Source organism: Opisthocomus hoazin, chromosome 9, assembly GCF_030867145.1.
Source record: "Opisthocomus hoazin isolate bOpiHoa1 chromosome 9, bOpiHoa1.hap1, whole genome shotgun sequence".
NCBI classification, from domain to species: Eukaryota; Metazoa; Chordata; class Aves; order Opisthocomiformes; family Opisthocomidae; genus Opisthocomus; species Opisthocomus hoazin.
This window is the reverse complement of record NC_134422.1, coordinates 877,817-903,464: the sequence shown is the minus strand read 5'-3', so window position 1 is coordinate 903,464 and position 25,648 is coordinate 877,817. Positions and strand designations below refer to the sequence as shown.

Genomic DNA, 25,648 nt, shown 5'->3' with positions numbered 1-25,648 from the left:
TGGAACAAGCTATTTTACACCAACACACACACGGGTGAAGCCAAAGCGGCCGCGCTCCGGGCTCGCTGGGTGTTTGGTGCCAGGCTGCACGGATCAGCCACGCGGGAAGGACCCCTGAACATTTCCTCCCATGTCTCACAGGGTCCGTTTTAGAGAACTTCTTGGGGTTTGCAGGGTTTTGACTCTGTATCAGTCAAGTTCTTAATCGCTTTGCTTTACTGGAATGTTTAGGAAGGGGTTCTGTCGCTGCTGTTTTACTTTTTTTAACGGGAAGCGCAGTCCTCACCCGATGACGTGCCCGTAGCCGCTGGGGCTGTCTGCGCTTACCAGCGCCGCCGGGCAGTGCCTGCGTTGACCGTACAGCTGGGACGGACTTCTTGAAAACCCCAGCTCCGCGTGCCGGGCAGAAGTGAGCTCCTCGGAGGGTGCCGGGGCAGTGGGAAGGGGCAGTGGGAGCCCTGGCACTGCTCTGGCTCAGGGCACCGGGGCAGTCGCCTGCTGCCCTGCTACCCGCTGCCCAGTGACACCCGCCCCAATGCGTTTCTGGCACTGGGGAACTGGGGCTGTGGTTTTTCTCCCCAAAGTTGTGCATTTCTGCAGGTGGGGGAGCAGGACAGGGGAACGTGATGTGAGCCAAGCGTGCCATCAGTGACTTGTTCTTTCGCAGTCTTAAAAAAGACATTAAAAAATAATTTTTATGAGCTTTTGCAAACAGTTTCCCCCTTGCATACATAAAACAATATGAAAATACACCGAGAAAAAATTGTAGTGAGGGAACTTGCATTGTATAGAATACAGAATGGCTCCTACCTTTGATGACATTTATCTTTACTCATGAGGGAAGACCTAATAACATGAATTATCAGGTCCCTCCTCACTCGTGAAGAATAATGCGATGCAGGACCCACGCCGCCAGCCGTCGGAGGTGCGCGGCACTAATCCTGCCGGTGCTCGCGCCGGCGGATCGCTCGCCTCTCCGCTGTTTGCGGCAGCGGAGGCGAGCCCGCGCGCAGCGGCGGCGGAGACGCGGTGCTGCAGGAGTCGCAACCTGATCGAAACGCTGGAGTTTCTGCACGTGATTGTCTTTGATCTTCAAATGCACATTATATTTTTGAAAATTACTGACGGAGGTAAACAAGCATTTTCTCAGAAACAGCATTCCTGGAGGATGAGTCTAAATACCCTTTCCTCAACTTTGTGTTTACACAGAGTTATACAGGGGAAATGAGCCTTCAGAGAATTATTAGAGGGCAAACGAGAAGCAGCCAAGTTTATGAAAAAATAGCACAAAAATGACTGAGAGGATAGAGATCTATATCCTAAGTCAACTCCAGCTCCATTTCATTTTTTCTGAAGCAAAAGCACTGGCAGGCACAGTTTGCTCTGTATTTTCTAGCAGGACCCCGCCGAGGAGGGGACCCTCGCCGCCGTTCCCCGGAAGCGACCTGCGCCGTGCCCTCGCTGCTCCCATCGTGCGTGCCCGGCGGGCGCGGGGCACCAGGGATGCCCGCGACGCTGAGCCCACCGCCCGCGACGCCGAGCCAACGTGTACAACTGGCTACAGAGCGCGCCCGCGGCTCGCACAGTCCCCGTCGGTGCTGCAGCCGGCCGTGGCTCACCCGAGCCCTCCCGGGGTCCGCGGAGAGCCCATCACCCTCCTCCAGGCTCCGGCCACCCAGCTCTCGTGGAGCACCGCGGCGTCAGCCAGCCTCGCGCCCCGCTGCAGACACGGCAGTAACGCGATGGTTTTACCTGACGCTTCCCATCCGAGGGCTTTGAAGGGACTCTCCACGAGCTGCGTTTGTACTCGCAGACGAGATTTCCATGGCAGAGCTATTTTTCCAAAGTTATACTCAGACGCTTTGTAATGACAGTGTATAAATATCAAAGACAAACACCCACTAGCTTTCCACTGAACGGATGGGAATTCAGGGAAATGGAAAATAAATATATTTAGGATTTAATGCAACACAAACTCTTGGTCAAATAGCTGTTGGGCTTAAAAGGATCTGGAAACTGTTCACTTCAAGACACGCAGACGAGAAGCCATGCTTTGTTCTCACACACTCAGCAGAATCCCTGGTGTCGTAGCGCGGCTGCTCGGGCCTTTTATTTTAAATATTACCATCGTCAGCTTGTGCTATACAAATGAGGATGGGTGGGTTTGTTCGCTGGAGGGGAGAAATTCAGAACCCAGTGAAATAAACAGGAAAATTCACGAGCGAGCTCTCCCTCTGTGAATTTTCTTCCCCTTTTTACGTAGTTGCCCCCGAGGTAGAGGCAGGGACCCGTCGCAGCTCGGGCGCGCAGCCGGTGCATTGGCAGTGCCACGCACCAGCTCCGCTGCCGGCAGGTTCAGGCTGCCCCGCGCCTTACGGCTTTTCACCGCCTGCCAGGTGACAAAAACCCTCGAGCGCTGATAATCGCAGTGACGCTAAAACGCTGGGGACGGCTCTTCCCTCTGAGGGTGCCGGAGCCCTGGCCCAGGCTGCCCAGGGAGGCTGTGGAGTCTCCTTCTCTGGAGATATTCCAGCCCCGCCTGGCCGCGGTGCTGTGCCCCCTGCTCTGGGTGACCCTGCTTGGGCAGGGGGTTGGGCTCGGGGACCCACAGAGGGCCCTGCCAACCTGGACAATGCTGGGATTCTGTGATTCTGTGATTCTGTGGTTACTGTTGGACGTACGTGATGCTTGGAGGCGATTCCCCGCCTGCCGAAGTCCCCGGCGCCCGCTGCCGGAGCATCCTCCCGGCCTGCCCCGCGCTGCGAGGACGCACCCTCTCCTCCCGCCTGAATCCCGGGCGGACATTGCTGAGGAAGAATGATTTATCAACAGATATAAATCAAAATGACTGTTTAGCAGCACTGATTACCTCGAAATGAGTACTTCTGGGGACACCACCGCCTCTAAACATGACACATCCGTCTCTGCTATCGCGGCGTGGCGTGTCTCATTTAGTCCCTGGACCCATCTGGATGTGCCCTTTAGTCCCTCCAAATGGTTAGAAATTGGGAAGAAAAGAATTTTATTTCATATTAAGGATGATCCTATTCCTTACGCAGCGAATCTGTAATCCAGGCAGTGTCATTCCGGACCGTACCCTTCGTTCCGGCAGACGCAGGCAATGCATCACCGCGGCGCCCGAGCAGCGGCGAAGCCGGCGGGTGCTGCGGTGGCTGCGGGGCTGTCGCCAGCCGCTGCGGTTTTACCGTGAGAACCACAGCATCCTTCTCCGTCCTCCCTGAGAGCAAATAAACAGACGCACCAGGTGTCCAGTGGCCGTGACAAAGAGGAGAGCGCAGATCCTGCAGCTGCGGAGCGGGAAGAGGGAGGCCACTGCTTTCAACCACCGCTGCTTCGGCGCGAGCCCCTCGGGGCTGGCACCCAGCTCTCGGTTCGGGGGTCGCGGGCCCCGCTCGCCGTTACCCCGTGGCCCGGTGTTCGGCAGCACCCGGAGCAGCAGCCGCTGGGTCGCGGTGCACGGGGTCCGCGCCTGCTCCGGGTGGGAGCCCACCCTGGGGCGCAGCGCGGCGGGGAGCGGGGGGCTGCCCGAGGGGCGAGGGGCCGCCGGGAGCCCCGGTAACGTGTCACAGGCTTGCAAACAAGCGGGGAAATCGGTGTTGCTTAGCAATTTGCTGCGGCACGCTCGAGGACAGTGGAACGGGCAAAGGCTTTGTCAGGAGCTACAACATTATTATTATTGTTATTACTATTTAAAGAGCATCCCAGATGCGCATGGCACTTTGCGGACAACAATAATTGACGGTCCTTGCCCCCTGAAGCTGAAATAGCACACACCCAGCCCCAGACAACAATGAGCACGGCTGCGGAAAGCCGGAGCGTGGCGGCAGCGCCGGCGCTTGCAAAAGAGCAGGGGCTGCGCCCGTTATCGCCTCCGCGCTCGCACTTGACCCGTGCCGATTGCAGTCGCGGCGGGCTTTGTCCCCGGCTTTCACCGAGCGCCCGCCGGCGAGGACACGGCGCCGCGTTGGGTGATTTTCCGCCTGTCTCTCCAGAGCTGCGGGCGGGAGCCGTCACCGCGCGCCGGGCAGGGCGAGGGCAGCCGGCGCTGCCCGCTCGACGCGGCGCGGGCACGGAGGCGAGGATGCTGGCGCACCTGACGACTCTGCTACCAGAGCTGGAGACTTCGGCAGCTTTCCGTGGGAGTCACGGCATATTCCCAAGGGCTAATGAACAGCTCAAGCGCTTTGGGATCACCGTTGCGTGCGGGCGTCCCGGCCGGGGCTTTGCTGACCACGCCTGCCCCGCTGTGCCATGGATGGATTTGTTGAATTCTCCTGTGGACTAGGATTATTTTAACAGTGGTTTGGTATTGATGGTACAAAAATGGTCCTGAATATTAACGACACGCTGCGTTTTTGAGCACAGCCCACTAGAGGCAAACCAGGCACTGCGCCCTACGGGCCTCGCTGCTCTCGAGGTGGGACCCAGAACTGCTTGGGTCAGCAGGAAGGGGCTCACTCACTCCACCGAGCCTTTGCTCAGCCTCCCTGAGCCCTCCCAACCCGTCCGAGGACCTTGACGAGGGCCGTTAACAACGCTAACCGCTGCCTGTGGCTCAGCAAACCCAACGCTGTCACCCACTCGCAGGGGCGAGGGGAGGCATCCTGGTGGGGATGGGAACCAGCCCAGGCAAGAGCTGAAGACCTTAGAGCAGCTGCCAGTGCCTGGAGGGGCTGCAAGAGAGCAGGAGAAGGGCTGTGACAAGGGCATGGGGTGATAGGTCAGGGGGTGATGGCTTTAGGCTGGAAGATGGGAGATTTAAATTAGATTCAAGCAAGAATTTTTTACAATGAGGGTGGTGAAACACTGGCATGGGTTGTCCAGAGAGGTGGGAGATGCCCTAACCCTGGGAACATTCAAGGCCAGGTTGGACAGGGCTGGGAGCAGCCTGGGCTGGTGGAAGGGGTCCCTGCCAGGGCAGGGGGGTGAAACTGGGGGATCTGTAAGGTCCCTTCCAACCCAAACCAGCCTGTGATTCCACGATTCTACGGATGAGCCTGCCCAGGCTGCGCTCCGGCCAGCGACGCCAGGCCAACAGCCCGACAGACGCGGAGTCTGACGGCTGCCTTGGCAGCCGCTGGGGCTGCCCAGCTTGCCGGGTGACCCTTCGCTGCACGAGGGATGGGCGTCAGCACCGCCGCGGCAGGGCGGTCTGGGCCGTCAATCACTGCGCCGCGCTGCGCAGCGCCAGGACCGGGGCCCGAAAACGCAACGCGAGCCTGGTCCAGCGCACGTGGCAGGCGGGAGAAAGCTTCCTGCAGCTTTTAGTGAGTTCTGGGTTGGGTCCCAGGTCATTCTGGTGCTGTTTTGTGAAATTACTTAGATTTATGTCCGACTATTTAATATCAGCCTGAAAAAAAAAACCACCCTGCCTTTGCTCTCCGCTCCGCGTTTGGCTGCCACTGCTCCTGTCCAGAGGTTTTAATTTTTTATCTTGTTCATTTTTTTCCCCTTTGCACTGATATTTTTTTCTAATTTGGTGATCTCAGCAAGGTGTTTGGGACGCACTTGACAGAGCATAATATATCACCTGTCGAGAGACCCCGGCTTTTAACAAGTTGGAAAATTACGGGTATAATTGCAGAGCAAACACTTGTCCGGGGAAGGGCAGCGGCTCCGTGCCGTGGGGTGGTCCGGGACCCTTCCCCCCGGGGCGCGAGCCCAGCCAGCGCTGGGCGCTGACGGGAGCCTGAGGAGGGGTTGACAAACCAGGGCTGCCCCGCTGCTCGGAGACGCCTTATAACTGATTGTTTTAATACCAAAGTGACACCAAAGGGGGGTCAAGTAAATAAATATGCATGCCTCACCAGTTCAAAATAATAAAATTCCAATGTGTGCAAGCCTGCTTGTTGAACATATGTTTGCGGCACGGCTAAGCCATCTGGCTCAATGTCAAGCATTTACACCAACTGCAGTCTTACACTACCTGACAGCAGAAAAGCTTTATTCCCTTGGTGTTTGGGCACAAATGGAGAAATATTATTGAAATGATTATCTGCATCAAGACTCAGATTTGGTTTGACATTTAGCTGGCTCTGTTTAATCCAAAGGGTTGTCTGAATGAATAAAGAGAAGGGTTCCTCCAGAAGATGCTGCGAGCAGCCGGGGAAAGCCAAATGATTAATGAGACTGAAAGGCTGGGTGGACCCTGCCCACCTCCACCCAGACCTCGGTGCCAAGAACTGCATCTGAAATTAGGCTGCGGCTTTGGTGGCTTGTCAGGAGGATGCTCGCGACCCAAGGCGCTCTATTTTTGGACCTTAAGAAAACAAAAGCAATCACCACGTCGCTTCCATCGCAGAAGGAAAGCTCTGCGTCCTGATTAAAAACAACCTCCGAAAAGTCGCGGGTCCCCACCGCTCCTCGGTCGGAGCGAGACGCGTGTTGGCCCCGTGTCCCTCTGCCCGCGAGGCCGGAGAGACGGGGCGATGCTGGGTGCAGGGGCATGGGGGAAGCCCCCTCCCTGCTCCCGGGGCAGAGCTCCGGCCGCCCCACGGCACGCAGGGCTTGTCGGCAGGGCGATTTCCCCCCGGAGAAGGCTCCTCTCTCTGGAGCAGCCTTCTGTAACGCCGCAGCGAAGGCAAAGGAAAGCCCTGGGAAGTCCGGAGCCAGGTGGTAAGAAAAGAGCGGGAGCAGGATTGATCTGAACTGGCGGGGCTGTTGGAGGCTCGGTCTGACAAAGACGAATTTCGCCGAGAAATCAGACGTGCCAGATTTTAAAATAAAATAGGATGGAACTGCAAGGTGCAAGGCTCCGCTCGGTGTCATGGTCCAGAAAACCGTCCTCTTTGGGAGTCCCAAAGCGCAATCTCCTTCCCTCCTGCCGCCGGAGCCCGGGCTGTGCTGGCTTACTTTTCCCTTCTATCTCCACTTCTGATTGTTGATTTGGATTTAAAATTAATTTGGTGATTTGAGTTTAATAAGAATGTTAGACATGATTTCCTTCTCACTCTTACTTTTAATTAACTTTTTAATTGAGATTTAAATGAATTCTAATGAACAGAATTGGTAGCCTAATTGATTTGTTGCAGCAGCAGAGTGAGGGATCAGTATGCTGGCAGCATTTTGATATATCGCTCCACGGTGTCAAACAGTTTGCAGGTTAATTTTTTGGCAGAGGTTACTGAATGTCAGCAGAAAACTATAGTTTACTTCTGATTTATTAGTAAGCAGTTCCTGGTGAGTATATGGGCCGCCACGTCGAAACAAACTCATGTTTATGCGCAGCCTGCTTTGCCGCCTCGGAATGTCTCGTCTGGAACTCGTCCTGGGTGTTTGCGTGGGCACCAGCAGGCTCTGCCCAGATGTGCCCGGGTGCAAAGAGGCTTTGCCCAGATGTGGCTGGGCACGAAAAGGCTCAGCCCAGATGTGCCTGGGTGCAAACAGGCTTTGCCCAGAGGTGGCTGGGCACGAAAACGCTCAGCCCAGATATGCCTGGGTGCAAAGAGGCTTTGCCCAGATGTGGCTGGGCACGAACAGGCTCTGCCCAGATGTGCCCGGGTGCAAAGAGGCTTTGCCCAGATGTGGCTGGGCACGAACAGGCTCTGCCCAGATGTGCCCGGGTGCAAACAGGCTCTGCCCAGATGTGCCCGGGTGGAAACAGGTTTTGCCCAGATGTGGCTGGGCACGAACAGGCTCTGCCCAGGTGTGCCCGGGTGCAAACAGGCTCTGCCCAGATGTGCCCGGGTGGAAACAGGTTTTGCCCAGATGTGGCTGGGCACGAACAGGCTCTGCCCAGATGTGCCCGGGTGCAAAGAGGCTCTGCCCAGGTGTGGCTGGGCATGAACAGGCTCTGCCCAGATGTGCCCGGGTGCAAACAGGTCGCAGCTGAGTAGCGGCACGGTCCAGGGCAAGGGTGAGGGGTGAGGGGCGAGGGACGGACCCCGCGCGCGGGGCTTGGCAAGTACGCTGCTTCTGAGCCGATCACCCTTCCACCATTTTCCTAGACAAACCCATGACCAATTTATTTCCATCAATGGATGCGAAAATCGTCTCTTTGGTCACGTCAGAAGCAGCGCGGGCGAGGAGCTCGGGGTGGGGTGCAGGCTGTCATTCCTGGCCGCGCAGGTCGCAGCTTGCCCCCGTTACCGTCCGGGCAGCCCAGCCGCGCGGTGCTGAGAGAGAGCAACCAGCGCGGGATTAACTGCGAGCGCACGGATTTTGCAGCTTCGAGAGTAAATCAACTGCAGGGAAGTGCTAACCTGCTAAAATACAAACTAATTTTAGTCTCTAGATGTTAAAATATAATCCGTCTTCCTCCTCCATGGGGAAAGCTCATCAGAAGCTGTGGCTGGCATGAGGGGACGCGGCGGCGAAGGCTGGGATTGGGCCCCCTGTGTGACCCCCAAGCTGGGGAGACCCTATCCGGCCTCTCCCACCCATCGCAACCCCCCCGCCGCCCGAAGCACACCCGGGCTGCCGGCAGAACGCGCCCGCGCTGGCTCAGAGGGCCTGGTCTGCCTCCCGCCCTGGGCGTAAATCAGAGCGGTGCGGCACCGGCGTGGGCGCGAGTGCGAAGCTGTGGAGACATCGCCGCGGTCAGAGGGCAACGCGGGGTGGATGGAGAAGGAGAACGGGGACAGTGCGGGAAAATAGGATGAGAGAGAGAAATACTACCGGCAGCGTTCGAAACGCCTTGAAATATGGGGTGCTACCAAATATAAAGGAATCGGGTTTAAAAGTTTCATTTTACGATTTGTAAGGAATTTAGGTGAAAATAGTATTCAAAGACTGGCACTTTTTTTTTTTTCCCCAAAATACAAAGCAGTTAGCTGGGAAGAGGGACCCGTGGGAGACACCAAAGCCGCCGTTCCTGGGGCAGAGGCGGGCAGCGGAGCCGGGGCTGCCGCAGGACGACGGCTCAGCGTCCAGCCCGCGCGGAGACCCCTTCCCCGCTGCGCACACAGACAGCCGCCGCGCCTCCGACTTTGGGCAGGCTCTTTGCCAGTGAAGCAACATGATTTGTAGTGGGATCAATTAACAAATTAACAATTTTCAAAGCGCTTCTGGTGATCTAGAGCTGCAGGCTGACCCCGGTGCAGTGTGTCGTCACATCAGAGGATGGTTTAATGACGTTGGTGTTCCAGAGGACAGAAAAATCTGGCAATTCGGTGCTTTCAATATGTGAGCAAAGTGTGAAAACTGGCACAGCGCAGTCGGTACCTCCGGGCGCGGTGCTGCGCAGCCGAGTCAGGGGGGATCATGGCGGCTCCTGGGGAGGGATCATGGTGGCTCCTGGGGACAGGCTTCACCCCCGTCCCTCTGCCTCTGGAAGCGGAGGGGCTGACCCACGGCGAGCCCCGGGCTCTGTCCCCACGGCTGCGCTGAGGGCTCCGGCCGCTCGGACCCCCGGGCCGGTGCGCAGGGCGAGTTCACACCAAGTGTGGCCCCGCGCTCCGGAGCTGCAGCTCTTGTCTCCTGTGATCTGGAAAGAACAAGGCAGCGGTGGAAGTGGAAACGAACATTGCCGGTATCCCTTCGCATTCGTCTCCCAGATATAGTGGCATTTCAGACATGAAATAATTAAATTCATCATTTGCTTCAATATGCTCCACTCGGAGTATTTTGTACATCAGAAACTTGAGATTAAAGAGAGCCTTTCTCAAATGCAGCTTAATTTTGTTTTTCAACTTCTTAAGCTTCTGTTAACACCTTTTCTGCAATCAGTACAGTATCTTTTAAGTTAATTAGTTCTGGAAAAGAATTACTGGTGTAATTTGTGATGAGACCTCCCTCCGTTTCATTCACCAGGCAGCAGCGTCTGATGTAGATGAGGAGGACCACTGGAGGCTCCTCTAGTGAAGAGGGGCGGTTGGGGACGAGCTCAGGTAACGGCTTCAGACCGCTGATCCCCCGAGCGGGGAGAGCGGAGGTTTTAGCTGCCGTGGAGCGCACGTTTCCGCAGCCTTTGCCGAGCTTCCTCCCGAGTTACGCAGACCCTTACACACCGTGCAGCCCTCGCAGGGAAGCGCCTGACGCAGCCCACGGTGCCCACCTTCCCCGTGCTGGCGGGCCCTCCGTGATGGGGAGTTTCTTCTTTTTGCCAGCCTGCACAGGGTGGAAATGGTGGGGTTCCTGCCTGCAGTGGCTTCTTGGGGGGCTGCTGCCCGCCCGGCCCGGGGAGCCTCTGCCCGGGGGCGAGGGAAGCGCCGCGGTAGCTCTGCACCCGAGACACGCATGGGGTTGAGAATCCACTCACAAAATCGCAGTAATTTTCCGCGGCTCGTTAGCCATCACCAACTCCCGAGGTTTCCTGCTGGAACCAGAGGCTGGCACAGCCCTGCCTGCAGCCTGTCCCGGGGCGTCGGACAACGCAAGCAGCGCTTGTCGGGTGACCAATGCCGCAGTGAAGCCTTCTGTGGAGCTGAGCTGAGTTTTGGGCTCTACGCAGACTGGCGTGGGGCTTCAACGTCTGCAGTCCGCTGTGCCCGTCGTTGCTTTGCTGACAAAGGCTGGGGGCTAGCACAGCCCGAGCCCCCACACCGCACACCGCGGCCAGCCCTGCCTCCCTGCCTGAGGAGCTGGCCCGGCGTGAATGACCGCCGCCGACCTTGGCGAGTTCTCCGCGTGTTCGTGTGCTCGGTGCGTTGTAACGCAGAGGAACGATCCACACTGAACTCTCACAACACCCCTTTGACTCGCTGTCGGGCTCCCTAACGCCAGCGACCAGGTGGCGGTGCACACGTTTACCTCCAACGATGCCCCAGAGCTGGCGCCGCAGATGCTCGGTGTCCTCCTGCGGAACAGCGTTTTGCCTTCTAGCAGGGAACAGGAGCGACAGGCGAAATTTCCAGCGCTCCCCAACCCAGCGACAGCCCACAGACAAAACCCGTCGTCGGCGCAAGGTGGTGACGCCGCGGCGCAGCCGCTGCCCGCAGAGATGGGCTGGGGGCAGGGAGAAGGCAGCGGCACGGCCACGTCCTGGCCGGCTCCCGGCAGCGTCCGGAGGCCCGCCTGGCTCTGAAGGGTAACGTATTTCTTTTGGGGGAGCTCATCCTCTTAGAAACGTACATAGCAGTAACTTGGCAATACTGGCCTCCAATAATAATACTTTGTGTTAGAATTGGTTAATTAAAGCCAAATGGAAATCATTTATGTAAAAAAATTGTCATTGAAGCCTGCCTTTTTTCCGTATAAACACCAGGTACAGCAGTGGTCAGCCTGTCCCTTCCCGCAGGGTTGTGTTTGTCGGTGAGATGCGGCTTCCCTGCCGCGGTGGGAGGAGGTTCGCTCGTGATTTGCCGTGGGAGAAGCCTGGGCTGTTTGGCAAGACGCGTGGTTTAGCTGATTCTGGCTTGGTTAAACTGTTGTGCTAAATCAGCAAATAAGCTGCGAGAAACTTTGCAACAACTGAAAAAAAAATCCCGTCAAGTGGAAACCAGCTACTAGCTGTTTAATGACAATAAAAGTTCTGCTAACCCGTCATTGACAGCAGCAGTCGGATCTGTCTTACACTGTTACCCAGCTTCTCAGCTCCCTGAAATGCTGTGGACAGCGAAGAACGGGCGGCACCGAGCAGAGCCTGCCGCGGTTTTCAGCCAGCTGAGACTTCAGCCCCAGTCCCTCGCGCTCTCTTAACCTGCCAGGGTTGGGGCTCGATTGACGTTCAGCGTACAGGGTCACAGCCAAGAAAGCGATGGGCAAAAGGGGAAAAAATCCTCTGGATTCCTGCTGCCGTCGAGGCAGCGGGGTTTGTTGGGCAGATTTGTCGGATGGGCTGCCGGACCCCCAGCCACCAGCCGAGCCACGGCAGCAGCCGGCGCTCCCGCGCAGGGACCGACGTGACCTGCCATATTAACCCGCCCAACTCAGCGTGGCGTTCGATCATTAGAGAGGTGTTATTTAATTTATTTTTTACATACCACAGTTAATTACAGCACCTCGGATTGTGCTGGTAATTTTTGCTCCTCCTCAGCCCAGTAATCAACAGTTACTGGCAGGTCTTGCGGCGATGCCAGCCCGCAGGACGCGGTGGCTTGGCTTGTTCTCTGCGTGAGCCGCGTCAGACAGCCTCGTGGGGGTTTTCCTCCCGGATTCCCTTCCCCAGAAAGGGGCTGCGGCGCTTCCCTGTGCCCCCCGAGATGCCCGATGTCGGGTTCCCATGGGCTGCGAGGCCAGGCTGGCAGCCCGGCACTGCGCGGAGGCAGCATCCCCCCAGCATCCCCCGAGGCTGGAGCCGCTGGTGCGCACGGGGGCTGCCACGTCCTCGCAAGGTGGCAAGGTGGGGTGCGTGGCACCCTCGCCCCGAGCTGAGCCCCGCGGTGGGCCCTGAGCCGGGCGGGAGACCGGGAGTCTGCGCGCCCCGCACCCCGCCGCCAGCACAGCCTCCGCGTCCTGCTCGGGGAGGCTGGGTTTGTTTTTACCTCCCTCCGCCAAGGAGTGAGAGCTAGGAACTGGAAAACGCCGGGAGAGCGAGGCTGGGAATGAGCAGAGACAGAAAGACTGCACCCAGGTGCCTATTTTTTCCTTCAGCAAGACAGAAAGGAGTGTGTGCCCCTGAAATGCCTCCAGCTCGCCACAGTGGCAGGAGTTTGCTTACCGGGAGGGTTTCCTCGTGTACTCATTGCTGCTTTTTTTTTTTTTTGCTTTCTTTTAAACGATGCTCTGAGTGACTACTTCCATGATATCACCTGCCAAGGTCTTTCGAATTTCTGCTTTGCATTAAAGACAAAGAATTCTTCACAATTAATGCGCTTTGAGGGTTTCCTGTCACAGGAACGTAATTAACTCTTTGCTGGCCTAACTAATTTCTGCATTTTAAAAAGTAGCCCGATAATGACAAAAGTGGAGCACTCAACCCACAGGATAGCCATTAGCCGCGCGCCGTTATTGTGCCGTCTGCATTCAGACCACAATTACTGTCAGAGAATCGCGCTGGAAGCTGCTTCTTGTACGCAAACAAGAATACTGTTCATTAAAGGCCACTTTCAATAAAACACAATCTCTATTTTTAATGAATATTTGAGAAAGAAAATACAATCTTGGATTCGGAAACCTGCAGTACAGTTATTATTCTTTTAATAACAGACTTCCCCAGGTCCAGCTGCTGACAGATGTGGGAGAGGCAGCAGAAATGAGATGGCTGGTGTCAGAGCTTTGCCTGGCGAAATGAAAAGCAGAGCCCACGGTAAGCTCAGTCCGTGTTAAATCAGGCTCTCCCGGAGCCCCCCCAGCAGACACCGCTCCCCCCCCGGCCCCCCCCCCCCAGCTCCGAGCGATGTCCCCGGCCGGGCAGGCTCCACTGAAACCTCTCCTGACCAGTTAAATCCCGGAACACGGAGCTGAGAGACCCCCCGCAGGGTTACCCCCCCCCTCCCCCCGCCCCGACTCCCCCCCGTAGGGTTAACACCCCCCCCCCCCCCCGAGGTTTTACCCCCCACCCCCCGCCCCGGTCCCCCCCGCGGGGTTACCCCCCCCCCGCCCCGGGGTTCACCCCCACAGCGCTGCCCGCAGCCAGCCCCCCCCCGCCGCTCCGGGCCCCGACGGCGGACGCGCCGTCCTTGGCCACGGCGGTGCGTGGGGCTCTGTCCCCCGCGACGCGGCCGCCCGTGTCCCGCCCGGCCGCTACCGGGGGTCTCGGCCCCGCCTGGGGCCCCTCCTGCCGCCCCGCCGAGGGGAGGGGGCCGCACCCGGCCCGGGGGCTCCCGCCGAGGCGGTCGGTGCGGCCGGACGGCCCCGGGACAGGCTCGGGAGGAAAACCGACGGCAGCGGCCGGACCCGCTCCGGGCGCCGGGACGGGACGGGACGGGGCGGCGGGACCCAGACGTGGCGGACGGACCCGGGACGGGGCTGCGGAACGAGACGGAACGGGACGGGGCGGCCGGACCCGGGACGGGGCTGCGGGGAGCTGCGGGACCCACTCCAGACTGCGGGACGGGACGGGGCGGCCGGACACACTCCGGACGGCGGGACCCGGGAGCGGGCGGCGGGACTGGGCTCCGCGGGGGGCTGCGGGGGGCTGCGGGAGAGGCGGCGCGGCCGCTCGCCGGTTCTGCACGGCAACATTGCCCTCTTTCGGCAGAGCGGCGCGGGCAGCGGGCACCGGGGGGGGCACCGGGCACCGAGCGGGGGGCACCGGGCGGGGGGCAGCGGGCACCGGGCAGCGGACCCCCCCCCACAGCGCGGCCGCCCCTCTGCTGCCGGTGCCGGGCGCGTTCCCGGTGCCCAGCTCGGCTGCCCCCGACGAGCACCCGACGGCGGGGCCCCGAGGTGCCCCTGGGCTGGGGGTCGCGGCGCTGTGGGGTGTTCCCCTGCGGGGGTACCGGCACCCCCCATCCCCGCTGCCCACCCCACGGCCCGGGGAGCTGGGCGCGGCGCGATCGCTGTTGGTGACCCGGTAGAAATCCACGGGGTGACGGGTTTCCATAAAGGCTGAATTTGGGAAAAGGTTCCAGGAAAACAGCGAATTCACCAGGACATTCACTGCGCGGCCAGGCTCGGCTCGCTTGGTCCCGAGGCTCTCAGTTCGTGCACAAGAAAACTCAAAGAACTCGGAATTTTAAGGAAAACATGGAGTTCGGAGGGAAGCAGAAGCCACCCCTTAACCGAGCAGTGAAATTATTTGGCAGGGGGGTTCGTCAGCAACGTTTTCTCCCCACACTTTCTGCTGTGCTTTGTAGCCGGGTGAACACAGCCAGAAATCGTCAGTCCCTCAGCGCTGTTCGCTACGTTTTTATTCTGAAATGCGTAGAAACAGGTAAGCGATGCAAAGTTACCACACAATAAAATATTTGCTGTCTGTGCTGCCCGAGGGCAAAAGCCCTGCAGCGAGATACCTGCTCCTCCTGAGCTCGGTGAGGTTCAGGCACCCGAAGTGTTTTGTGCAACCTCTCCCGCGCGCTGTCAGGGCCCGGCTGCTGCTCTGCGTTCAGGGACTGCCGCCAGCGGCTCCTTCCACTCTGCCAAGGCTCCGTCTCCTCCTCCAAACCAGCGCTCCAGGGCCGCCGCAGACCTCTCCCCGGCTGGGGGGGGGTTCCAGGCTCCAGCCCCCAAAGGGAGCGGTGAAGGGTCCCCAGCATCGCTCCGCAAACCTGCTGCGGCAGAGCAGGCTCGGCTCCGCGCTGCGTGCGCCTCCGACCGCTGGCCAGAATGGTTTCAAACACAGGTCAGGCCGGCGAAGTAAAACACCCGGTATGTGCATATGGGTGTGTGTTTCTCTGCCCTGGGGAGGCCTCATCTGCAGTGCTGCGTCCAGTGCTGGGCTCCCCAGTTCAAGAAAGATGAGGAGCTACTGGAGAGAGCCCAGCGCAGGGCTACGAGGATGAGGAGGGGACTGGAGCATCTGTCCTGCGAGGAGAGGCTGAGGGAGGTGGGCTTGTTCAGCCTGGAGAAGAGAAGGCTGAGAGGGGACCTTCGAAATGCCTCTAAATATCTGCAGGGTGGGGGTCAGGAGGACGGGGCCAGACTCTTTCCAGTGGTGCCCAGCGACAGGACAAGGGGCAACGGGCACAAACTGAAGCAGAGGAAGCTCCAGCTGAACCCGAGGAAGAACTTCTTCCCTCTGAGGGTGACGGAGCCCTGGCCCAGGCTGCCCAGGGAGGCTGTGGAGTCTCCTTCTCTGGAGATATTCCAGCCCCGCCTGGCCGCGGTGCTGTGCCCCCTGCTGTGGGTGACCCTGCTTGGGCAGGGGGTTGGGCTGGGTGACCCACAGAGGGCCCTGCCAACCCCGAACATTCTGGGATTCTGTGATTCTGTGAATGGAGCACACCCACAGAAAGCTGAGGACAACACCTATACGTGAATTTTTTTAAGGCCAAAGACTTTGCTCCCTTGCATGTGGCGTGCGGTGCCAGGCCAAACGGGGACCGGAGGCAGGGCTTGGGCACACAGTGAGGTGCTCTGTTTCAAAGGTATTAACATGCAGATTGGATAGGGCATCTTCTCGAGGACGCTGCTGCTGGTGTGTCAGCTGTGGGTGTCCCTGACATGGCTGTGGGTGTCCCCGCTGGGGCTGTCCCTGCCATGGGCTCTGGATGTCCCTGCCGAGGGGAAACCTGTTCTGTCCTCCCGCCGGGACTGGGCAGGGCCTGGCCTGAGGTGGGCTTGCGGTGAACCGGGAGAAGGCAGCCAGGAGTTCGACACCTTTGTCCACACCGAAAAGTAATTAAAGCTGAACACATAAAAAAACCCCTTAACAACGATGTAGGATTGCGTGGTAGTGTTTCTGCTGCACACGTGGGAGTTGGCCCAGTTGCGAAAGAAGTTGGAAGCAATTCCCGTGGGACAGTTAGATCGGATAGCCCTGGATAAGCAGAATGGCCAAAGGGGGAAATTTCTGAGCCCGCCGAGAAACCGCACCCCAGGGAGGGAAACAGTAACGTGGAGGGCCCGGAGGATGCAGTGGCTTTCTCTGCTAAAGCAGTCATTCCCAAAATAACCCTTGTTTCCCCAATACCAAAACTATATTTAGTTAAGGTTTTACAAATGAAAATCTTAATAATCACGGAAAAGAGAAACAAAAAGATCGTTGACAGTGTTAAATGCTAACGTGGCTATTTAACTTCATGGCAGCGCACATGCCGATAACCCCGAAGGGATCCCTGCCCCGTTCTCCCTAGTGGGATAAACACGGTTTGCCACGCGGAGAGAGCGTTCCGTGGCGCGGGAAGAATCAGAACACATTGTTGGGCCCAATTTTCTATCATTTGCTTTCTGAGGTCAAACAAAAGTACAGCTCAGTCCCCAGTTTAGTCACGGGTGGAAGGAGAATTAGCCGTACAACGCGGGCCGCTTTTGGAGGTAAAAGCTGAGGGCAATGCTCCTCGCGTCGATTCGCTTTGTTCGCTGCCCTCGCTGCTGCGGTGAAAGGGTCCTGATTTTCATCATGATGTACTTTGCATGCTGCTTGTGTGAGATCAATGGGCTGCTTACCTCCTTGTTTTTCCTGCAGCTGATCTAAAAGGCTTTCTGAAAGAAAACTGAACTGGCGCAGACAAAGACTGATTCTTCATCCGTCTGACATGTCACGCCAACAAACGGGGTTTTGTGCACTCTGTCAGTGTCTTAATCAGAGCGTCACGCCAGCCCGCAGCACCTTCCCAGACCTCTCCCAGCACTTAATCCTTCAACTTGTGTACCTTGTACAGACATTCCGACGAGGGCCGATAACACCAGAGATTTACATGTTTCTGTCATCGCCGGGATTTGTCACACATCGCAGCCCGGCGGCCTCCCGCCCCGGCCCGCGGAGCCGCTGCTCGCGGAAGGGGAAGCAGCAGCTTCGGTTGCTCGGGCCGGGGCGTCGTGCTTGGGCGAAGCACCAGGCCGGGTGGGTTTCCCATGCCGGTGGCGTGGGCTGGCACGCAGGGATGGACGGGGCTCAGCTGGGCAACGGGGGAAGGAGGGACCCGCGGCTCCCACGCCGGGAAGGAACGCAAGCTGCGGGCAGTGGCCGTGCCCTCGGGCAGGCACTGGGCTCGGGGAAGGGCGTCCGTGCCCATGCTGACCCCAGTCCCACCGCCCCGGGGCTCTGCTCCTCTTCACTCCCCCAGGCAGCATCCCAGTGCGCCTGCAGGCATGGGGAGGGCTGGGAAACACAGAGTCACAGAATCCCAGCGCGGCAGGGCTGGCAGGGACCTCTGTGGGTCCCCCAGCCCAACCCCCTGCCCAAGCAGGGTCACCCAGAGCAGGCTGCACAGCACCGCGGCCAGGCGGGGCTGGAATATCTCCAGAGAAGGAGACTCCACAGCCTCCCTGGGCAGCCTGGGCCAGGGCTCCGTCACCCTCAGAGGGAAGAAGTTCTTCCTCGGGTTCAGCTGGAGCTTCCTCTGCTTCAGTTTGTGCCCGTTGCCCCTTGTCCTGTCGCTGGGCACCACTGGAAAGAGTCTGGCCCCATCCTCCTGACCCCCACCCTGCAGATATTTAGAGGCATTTCTAGGGTCCCCTCTCAGCCTTCTCTTCTCCAGGCTGAGCAAGCCCAGCTCCCTCAGCCTCTCCTCGTAGGAGAGATACTCCAGTCCCCTCATCATCCTCGTAGCCCTCTGCTGGACTCTCTCCAGTAGCTCCTCATCTTTCTTGAACTGAGGAACCCAGCACTGGACACAGCACTGCAGATGGGGCCTCCCCAGGGCAGAGCAGAGGGGGAGGAGAACCTCCCTTGCCCTGCTGCCCACACTCCTCTTGATGCACCCCAGGATCCCATTGGCCTTCTTGGCACCCAGGGCACGCTGCTGGCTCATGGTCACCCTGTCATCCCCCAGCACTCCCAGTCCCTCTCCGCAGAGCTGCTCTCCAGCAGGGCCACCCCAGCCTGTCCTGGTGCCTGGGGTTGTTCCTCCCCAGGGGCAGGACCCTGCCCTTGCCCTTGTTGAACTCCATCAGGTTCCTCTGTGCGTGAGACTACCCGAAGCCTACACGTGAGACTAACCCAAAGCTGGCGAGGTCTGCAGCGGAGGGGACTCGGAACAAGGCTGCTGCCGACGGCGGCGCGGCAGAGCTCTGCCGAGCGCTGTCCGTGTCATTCAACAGCGCCGGCAGAAGAGCCGGCACAGCCCAACGCGCACGGCCGTTCTGGCATCCTTGTTGCCCCGCACATCTTGCTCCGTTGTCTCTGCAGTCCGACGGTTAGTGAAGGTACATTTCCATCTGTTCGGCAGCTAAACTGTGGAAATAACGAGAAGCTGGCAGCCACAGCAGCAACCTGCAAGTGCCTTAAAGCTGCCACAGGCGAAGGCCGGGCGCTGGTGGAAGTCACAGCAGCAGAAAGAGGAACTCGTGGGTGCGAGGGAGCGGCCCGGCTGTGCTCCCGGCGTTGCCCCTGCGCTCCCCCCGACCAACACGACGTGCCCAGGGGCTGGCGAGCACACGCCGGCAGCCGGGGGTTTCCAGCCGCCCTGGTCCTGCCGGCAGCTCTGCCCAGGGCAAATCCCAGAGCGCGTTCACGTGTGGTTTAATTTTTGTGATGATCGCACCTTTTCAGGTAAGCTTCCAGTTCTTAGACTTGGATTGTTGATGTTTTGGAAATAAAGGAAGAAAAGGAAAAGGAAAAGGAAAAGGAGGAAAAGGAAAAGGAAAAGGAAAAAGACGAAAAGGAAAAGGAAAAGAAAAAGGAAAAAGATAAAAAGGAAAAGGAAAGGGAGCCAGAAAAGGTGAAAAGGAAAGCAAAAGAAAGAGGACAAGGAAAAGGAAAAGGAAAAGGAAAAGGAAAAGGAAAAGGAAAAGGAGAAAATGGGCTAGGGACAAGCTTTAAGCCTAGAAGTCTCAGGTTGCCGCTTGGACAGGACCCTGGAGCCGCACACGGCCCCGTGCTGGGGTCTCATGCCGGGTCCCTGGCTTCCGAGCGGGAGCCACTCACAGGGTTTTGCTGGCACCACCGGGGCTTTTGGTCCAATAAAACCAGAAATTGTGCCAAGAGGGCTCTTATGGCCTGAACTTAGGAATCGGTTGGGTCCCCTTCCCCGGGGAAGCACCGGGGAAAACGTCACCATGGACGCCAGTGTGTGGCATCCGCGCGAGACCAGCACCTCCGAGGTCAGGCGGGCACGGACAGCCCCGGGAATGGGAGCCTGAAGCACCGGGGGGAAATCCTGACGGCTGAGCACATCGGATGTGTTTTGCAGTGATTTTAACACTCCTCTGGGCGCTCGGTAGAGCAAGCAGCCGTCCGGAGGGAACACAGGTAGCTCAGCTTCATTTCCTTTACAAGAATCCCACCAAAGTACGCTGTGCCCGCCCCGTGGGGCAGGTGGCCCCGGCAGCCTTTCAGCATCTCCTGGATCGTTGTCTCCTGCAGCGGGGCCGGGCAGCCAGCTCTGCAACCACACGATGCCAGGCCGCGCTGCTCTTTGTCCGGCATCCAGTTTGTCTGGCATCTGACATTAGCACTGCTGAGCGCCGAGCTGCCCAGGGCTTACCGGCTCCGATATTGTCCCGCCACATCAGTCATCCCCACCGGCAGCCAAGAAAACCAGCAGGGCAAGCCAAGGGCAGGGAAAGACTTCGGAGCCAAAGGGATGCTGCCCAGAGAAATAAAATATGCTAATTCAAAGGCTCCAGAAACGGGAATGCTAAGAAAAGAATATTCTGTAAAGGAGAAGATGTCGAGTAGAAGACTTCAGCCTTCTCCCAGCCCGACGCCCAAAGGCCGGCGTGTCGGCGGTGCGGACTTTGGGCTGGGTACAGGAACCGAGTTACAGCTCGCAGCGGAATAAAGCGTAGCATCTATTCTGTGCAGCCGCGATGCTTACGTGTAATCACTCCGACACATATTTTAAAGAGCATTATGCAATACATAAAAAATAATGATTTTGAGACAAATTAAGCCATAACAGCCTCAAATCAGTTTGCCTACACAGTTAATATGTTGATTAATGTCCTGTTAGGACTGAGACACTCATTTTTATCTCATTATTCAACTCAGTGTTTTCCCATAGCTATTGAATAAAAATGTAATTATTGCTCTAAATTATGTTATTATTAACTTTCACATGGTGTTTCTTGATAAACAGCAGCACAAACAGAGGGCTGCTGGTGGTGAGGAGAGAGGAAGAAAAAATACTTAAATAAATAGAACTGTTTATTAGCATGGCTTTTCATGTTGGTAGTACAAAAACAGTCGGCTACTCAAATAAAATGTGGGCAGCGTTCTGAAAACACAAGCAGGACAGAGGACCCGGGTGGCTCAGAGGGCAGCGGGATGGATGCACAAGACGTGTTTTTCCATGAAAGTGCTGTTGATGCCAGGAGGGCACTCCCCGAAGCGAAGAGTGTCCGCCGGGGGACCTAAACTCTTCCAGAACTTCCTGGGTGTCCCAACAATTCCCAGGTTTTTCCCACCTGGCCTCTCTGCCGGAGGCTTTCCAGGGTGCAGGGACCTGCCCGCTGCCCGGCGACGCTCCCACCCTGGCGCTGGGCTGGGACCAGTGCTCCCCAGCCTGGCATCAGCATCGGCATCAGCACCAGCGTTGGCGTCAGCATCAGCACCGGCATCGGCATCGGCATCAGCACCAGCGTCGGCGTCAGCATCAGCATCAGCACCAGCATCAGCATCAGCACCGGCACCGGCATCGGCATCAGCACCAGCATCAGTATCGGCATCGGCGTCAGCATCGGCATCGGCGCGGCGGGGGAGAAGCAGCCCTGCACACTGACGCCTGCCGCTCATCCCCGTGAAGGAAGAGGCGTGGGTGCACAGCCGTTGTGGAGGAGGTATAAGGGATGCTTAGCTTGATTGAGAAAGGTTAATTACATGTGAAATGAGACTGGGATTCAGACTATGTTTGCTCTAGATTTTGTGTAATGTTATATCAACATTGGGATTCTCTGTTATTCTATTAACAAAATAAACTCATTTTGTTTGGTTTCATTTTACTGTTGTTTTAATCCCACTGAACATTTATACTGTTATTTAATTTTACTAAACATGTGTGGATAGTAAAATACCTACAGAATTAAACTACCCAAGGATATTAAAGTGATCCAGTTCTCGTAGAGATTTGATCTGCTAATTAGCCACACCAATTTTATGGATCATTGCAGCGCACTTAAAATGTATTGTTATATGTTCATAATCTTTTCTTAATGAGCTTTTATTGAGAGCACAGGCCGGCCTCGGTGCAGCGCTCGGCAGAGGGGTTTTTTCCAACCCTGCGTGCCTGTGCCTGGTGAATCACAGCGCCGCGCTGCGCGGGAACCCGCCGGCGAGCAGTTAGTGCAGTGTGACTGTGCACGAGGCACCCCGGCTGGTTTGGGGTCAGCAGGGCGGGGATGGGGGTCCCGCGGCCCTCGGGGGCTGCTCAGCCAGAGCAGAGGGGCAGCACCCCGGGGCTGCACGGGTCCCAGCACCCTCGCTTCGTGCTGTGCTTACGGGAGGGAGAAAACAGCGCTTAAACGCAGCGAAACAGGAGCACCCGGGAAGAAGCACAACTCAGGACCCTTCTTGCTGTCATCGCAGGATTTGGCCTCGCCTGGGCTCTGAGCATCCCTCTTTGGTCTGCTTCGGGGCCCCGTGGCACCCTGGATCACAGAATCACAGAATCCCAGCATGGTCGGGGTTGGCAGGGACCTCTGTGGGTCACCCAGCCCAACCCCCTGCCCAAGCAGGGTCACCCAGAGCAGGCTGCACAGCACCGCGGCCAGGCGGGGCTGGAATATCTCCAGAGAAGGAGACTCCACAGCCTCCCTGGGCAGCCTGGGCCAGGGCTCCGTCACCCTCAGAGGGAAGAAGTTCTTCCTCGGGTTCAGCTGGAGCTTCCTCTGCTCCAGTTTGTGCCCGTTGCCCCTTGTCCTGTCGCTGGGCACCACTGCAAAGAGTCTGGCCCCATCCTCCTGACCCCCACCCTGCAGATATTTAGAGGCATTTCGAAGGTCCCCTCTCAGCCTTCTCTTCTCCAGGCTGAACAAGCCCAGCTCCCTCAGCCTCTCCTCGTCGGAGAGATGCTCCAGTCCCCTCACCATCCTCATAGCCCTGTATATGGAGAAACGTCCCCAGAAGCGGGGTGACTCCACGTGCAGCCCTGCTTACGCTCCGTCAGCGGCGCAGCTCTGCAGCTCTCCTGCACGTCGGGGGAGCTGGGGCTCGCGGGAGGGCTGGGGGTGCTTTCACCCACGGGTGGGCGTGCTCTGAGGACCACGGAGCTGCGTGCCGGGGCTTGGGCTGCTCTTCGTGGTCAGGTCCCTCAGCCTTCAGCGGCGGAGCAGAAATCCAGCACCAGCCCCTTGGCGGGAAGCACTGGAACCGGGTTTAAGCTTCGTTACCACCAAGTCTTGTCTTTGGCCTGAACTCAGGAGGATGCCCAGGGTTTGTTCTCCCTCGCTGAGGAGGGAGCTGAACGAATGGGCTGTCCCAGCACCGGAGGGCGAATTTTGGCCGAGCTCCGAGCCGCAGCTCCCCGTCCCGGAGCCAGCCAAGCGCAGGGCTCTGGGGAGTGCCACCCCGCTGCGGGTGCCCGGTTGGCACAGCCCCTCAGCACCCTGTCAGCTCCCGTTGTCCCCAGCCCGGTGCAGCCACTGCTAACCCCTCCTTCCTTCGTGTGGGGTCACAGGAATCGGAGATCGTGTCCTAAAAACCATCCATCACCGGGTCACTTTTTGACATGTGGGGTTCGGAGCGAGCGTAGGGATGCCGGAGAAAGCCGGGGAGAGCGTGCCCAGTCCAACGGGCGGTTGATGCGTCCTGTGAGGATGCTCCCCGCGGGTCTGCCCAGCTCGGGTGGTCTCCAGCTTTCCTCTGGGACGGCAGGGACCGGTGCCTGGGCAGGAGACATGGAAGCACACGCCAGTCCCGGGTCCACGGCGATGCCCAGGGCCGAGCTCTGTCCCGGGACACCCATGGGGCTGCGAGCACAGGGGAGAGCCGCGACGCCGGGCCGATGGCAGCCCACAGCTGCTCCGGGGGTCCCAGCCATCCCAGCCCTGCCCCAGCCCCGGGGGCTTCTGTGGCCCCGGTCCCCGCTGCCGTTGAGGGGTTGCTGCTTCATTAATTAGAGATGTAAGAACCGAGAGCCGAGGAGTGCGTCGTAGCTCGGGGAGCGTGCTGTCTGACGCTGGCACGGGCTCGTTTAACAATTCAAGGGTCACTACCTGCAAAAGTGAGGACACCGCTTACAAGCGCGCGGATCCAGCCGGTTACAATGTGCGCAGCGGGATAATGAACTTAAAACAATCGCAATTAGCGGGCCGAGACAAAGGATTAAAATTAAAAATGAATGGTGCGGCGCGTGCGGCGCGCGTGTAAAACAGCGCTAAGCCAACTTAATCCATTTTAATTCTTCGGCGGGCCGGGCGGCGGGAGCGCGGGGTCGGGTTCAGCGGCTGGGGAACCGCGATACATCCGCCTGCCGCGGTCCCCGCCGCGATAACGCCCGGCGCGTCGCCGGCCAAGGCGCCCGCCGGCCGGCGTCCCCCGGGAGCGGGTGTCAGCTGTGTCCATCAGATGCCGGGGTGCCGGGGGGAGCGGGGGGAGCGGGGCTCCCGCTTTTGTGCCGCGGTTGTCATTGACTGATCAGGCCTTTCGAGCGCGCTTTCAGAGTCAATGAAACCACCTGAATAGATGAAAGGCAGACAGCTCCTGACAAACAAGGGGCTGCGGAATATTCATTGTGCATCTGCGAGGGAAAGATTAATGTATTAGAAATTAAAATGGGCCCGGGACGTATGATCTTGCTCTAACACTTGGCCAGACCTGTGTCACCCACCGCGAGCGCCTGAAGTCGGCAGACAATCCTGCCAAGGTGGCGGGGAATCATTAAGCGTCCGGCTATTGTGCGCGGTGAATAATAAAACTTTCCCCCTATTCTTTGCCCGGAGCTGACAATGAATAATTCTGGAGCTATTTGCAATGTTAACAGCACCTATCTTGCCCATCCATTCCTTTACGATAAGGATGGAAATATGCATTTCAACAGTCTGCACAGATAGTGATTCACAGGCGCCTGAAAGGACACCTGCCACTCAAGCGAAGGGCTGTCAGTCTCCCACCGCCGGCGCTGCCAGCAAAACGGCGAAAAAGATTATCTCCACTTTATTTCTTTCTTCCTCCGATTATAACACTGTTACATTTGCCATCAACTGACAAGTGATTTACACTCGCAACTGTAATGTGTTTAAGCTAGAAAAAGCTATTCTCTTAGGCAGCCCTTATTCTTTCAAGGTTTACAACTGTATCAAATATACTATCGCGAATGTGATCTCGACCATACAGAATGCCATTATGGGAGATATTAGCAGCGTTTAATCTGTTTGCTAACATAAAGGTGACATTGATAAAGCCCTGTCTTTGACGTCAGGACCCGGCCAGCTCGGCCCAGCAGGGCAGCCACGGTTGGTCGGGGTGTGCCTGGGGGGTCTCCAAACTGCCCCAAACCGGGCACCGGGAAGGGGTACCGCTCGCTGCCAGGCTCTTCTGGGAAAGGGGAGAGCCTGGCGCGTGCCACCGCCGTCTCCTGCCAGCAAGCGGGTGGAGGACAGCCGAGCGTGTAGACTGGCTCTGTGTGCCCATGGATGATCGGAAGAGGCGTCCTGGCGCAGTGTCCTGGGGATAAAGCTTTAAGCCCCTCCGGTGAGCGAGCTCCCAGCCATGGGCACTTCTCGTGGACAGACCTCTGGACACCAACCTGCCCGCGGTTCCCCGGGGAGCGAGGTGCTCTGCGACTGTGCCCTGGGATTAGAGGTGTCGGAGTCATCCCTGCGTCCCACTTGTGCCCTCGGGCAGCGGGTGAGCTGTCAGACATGGGCAGGCAGATGGTCCCCAAACCCTGCGCCCGCACCCCAGGTCCGGCCGCGAGGACGACGCTGCCAACGCGTGCCCACACAGACTCGGCTGCAGCATCTCCAGCACCAGCGGTCCCGCAGGACCCGGCCTCGCCGCGCAGCCCCTGCGCCCAGAACGCAGCCGGAGGGATCAGCCCTGACACCCAGCACGGCCGATCCCCGCAGCGATGCCAAGCGGCAGAAAGCAAGCGGCGAAACCCCGTGGAAAGCTCTGGAACCCCCCAGAAGCGGCAGTGAAACCGCCCTGTGTGTCCTGCAGCTCCGGCAGCGCTCCGGAGCACGGGTCAGCGCGCGGGGCCGGGCGGTGGGACGCAGCCGGGCAGTGACACGCAGCCGTGGTTCACACTCGGGACGCAGCAGAGGCAATGGGCTGGCGGGTCCTGCTCGGGACCCTCCGCCGTGCCCCTCGCCCAGCAGCCCC

The 25,648-nt window shown here is 58.4% G+C and overlaps 1 protein-coding gene across 2 annotated transcripts in view; it reads left to right on the top strand.

Moving 5' to 3' along the window:
* The window catches only part of GPD2 (glycerol-3-phosphate dehydrogenase 2), a 137,237-nt gene extending 122,054 nt beyond the window's left edge, over nucleotides 1-15,183 (top strand). Inside the window, exons 17-18 of one of the 2 annotated variants that reach the window (XM_075430580.1) lie at nucleotides 13,048-13,147; nucleotides 14,640-15,183. In XM_075430580.1, the coding sequence (XP_075286695.1) occupies nucleotides 13,048-13,147; nucleotides 14,640-14,647 (108 nt within the window). In that variant the 3' untranslated portion in view covers nucleotides 14,648-15,183. Of the gene's footprint in view, nucleotides 1-13,047; nucleotides 13,185-14,639 lie in introns of those variants that run through there. The other variant, XM_075430578.1, reaches the window with a different exon arrangement.
* Nucleotides 15,184-25,648: the final 10,465 nt, after the last annotated feature.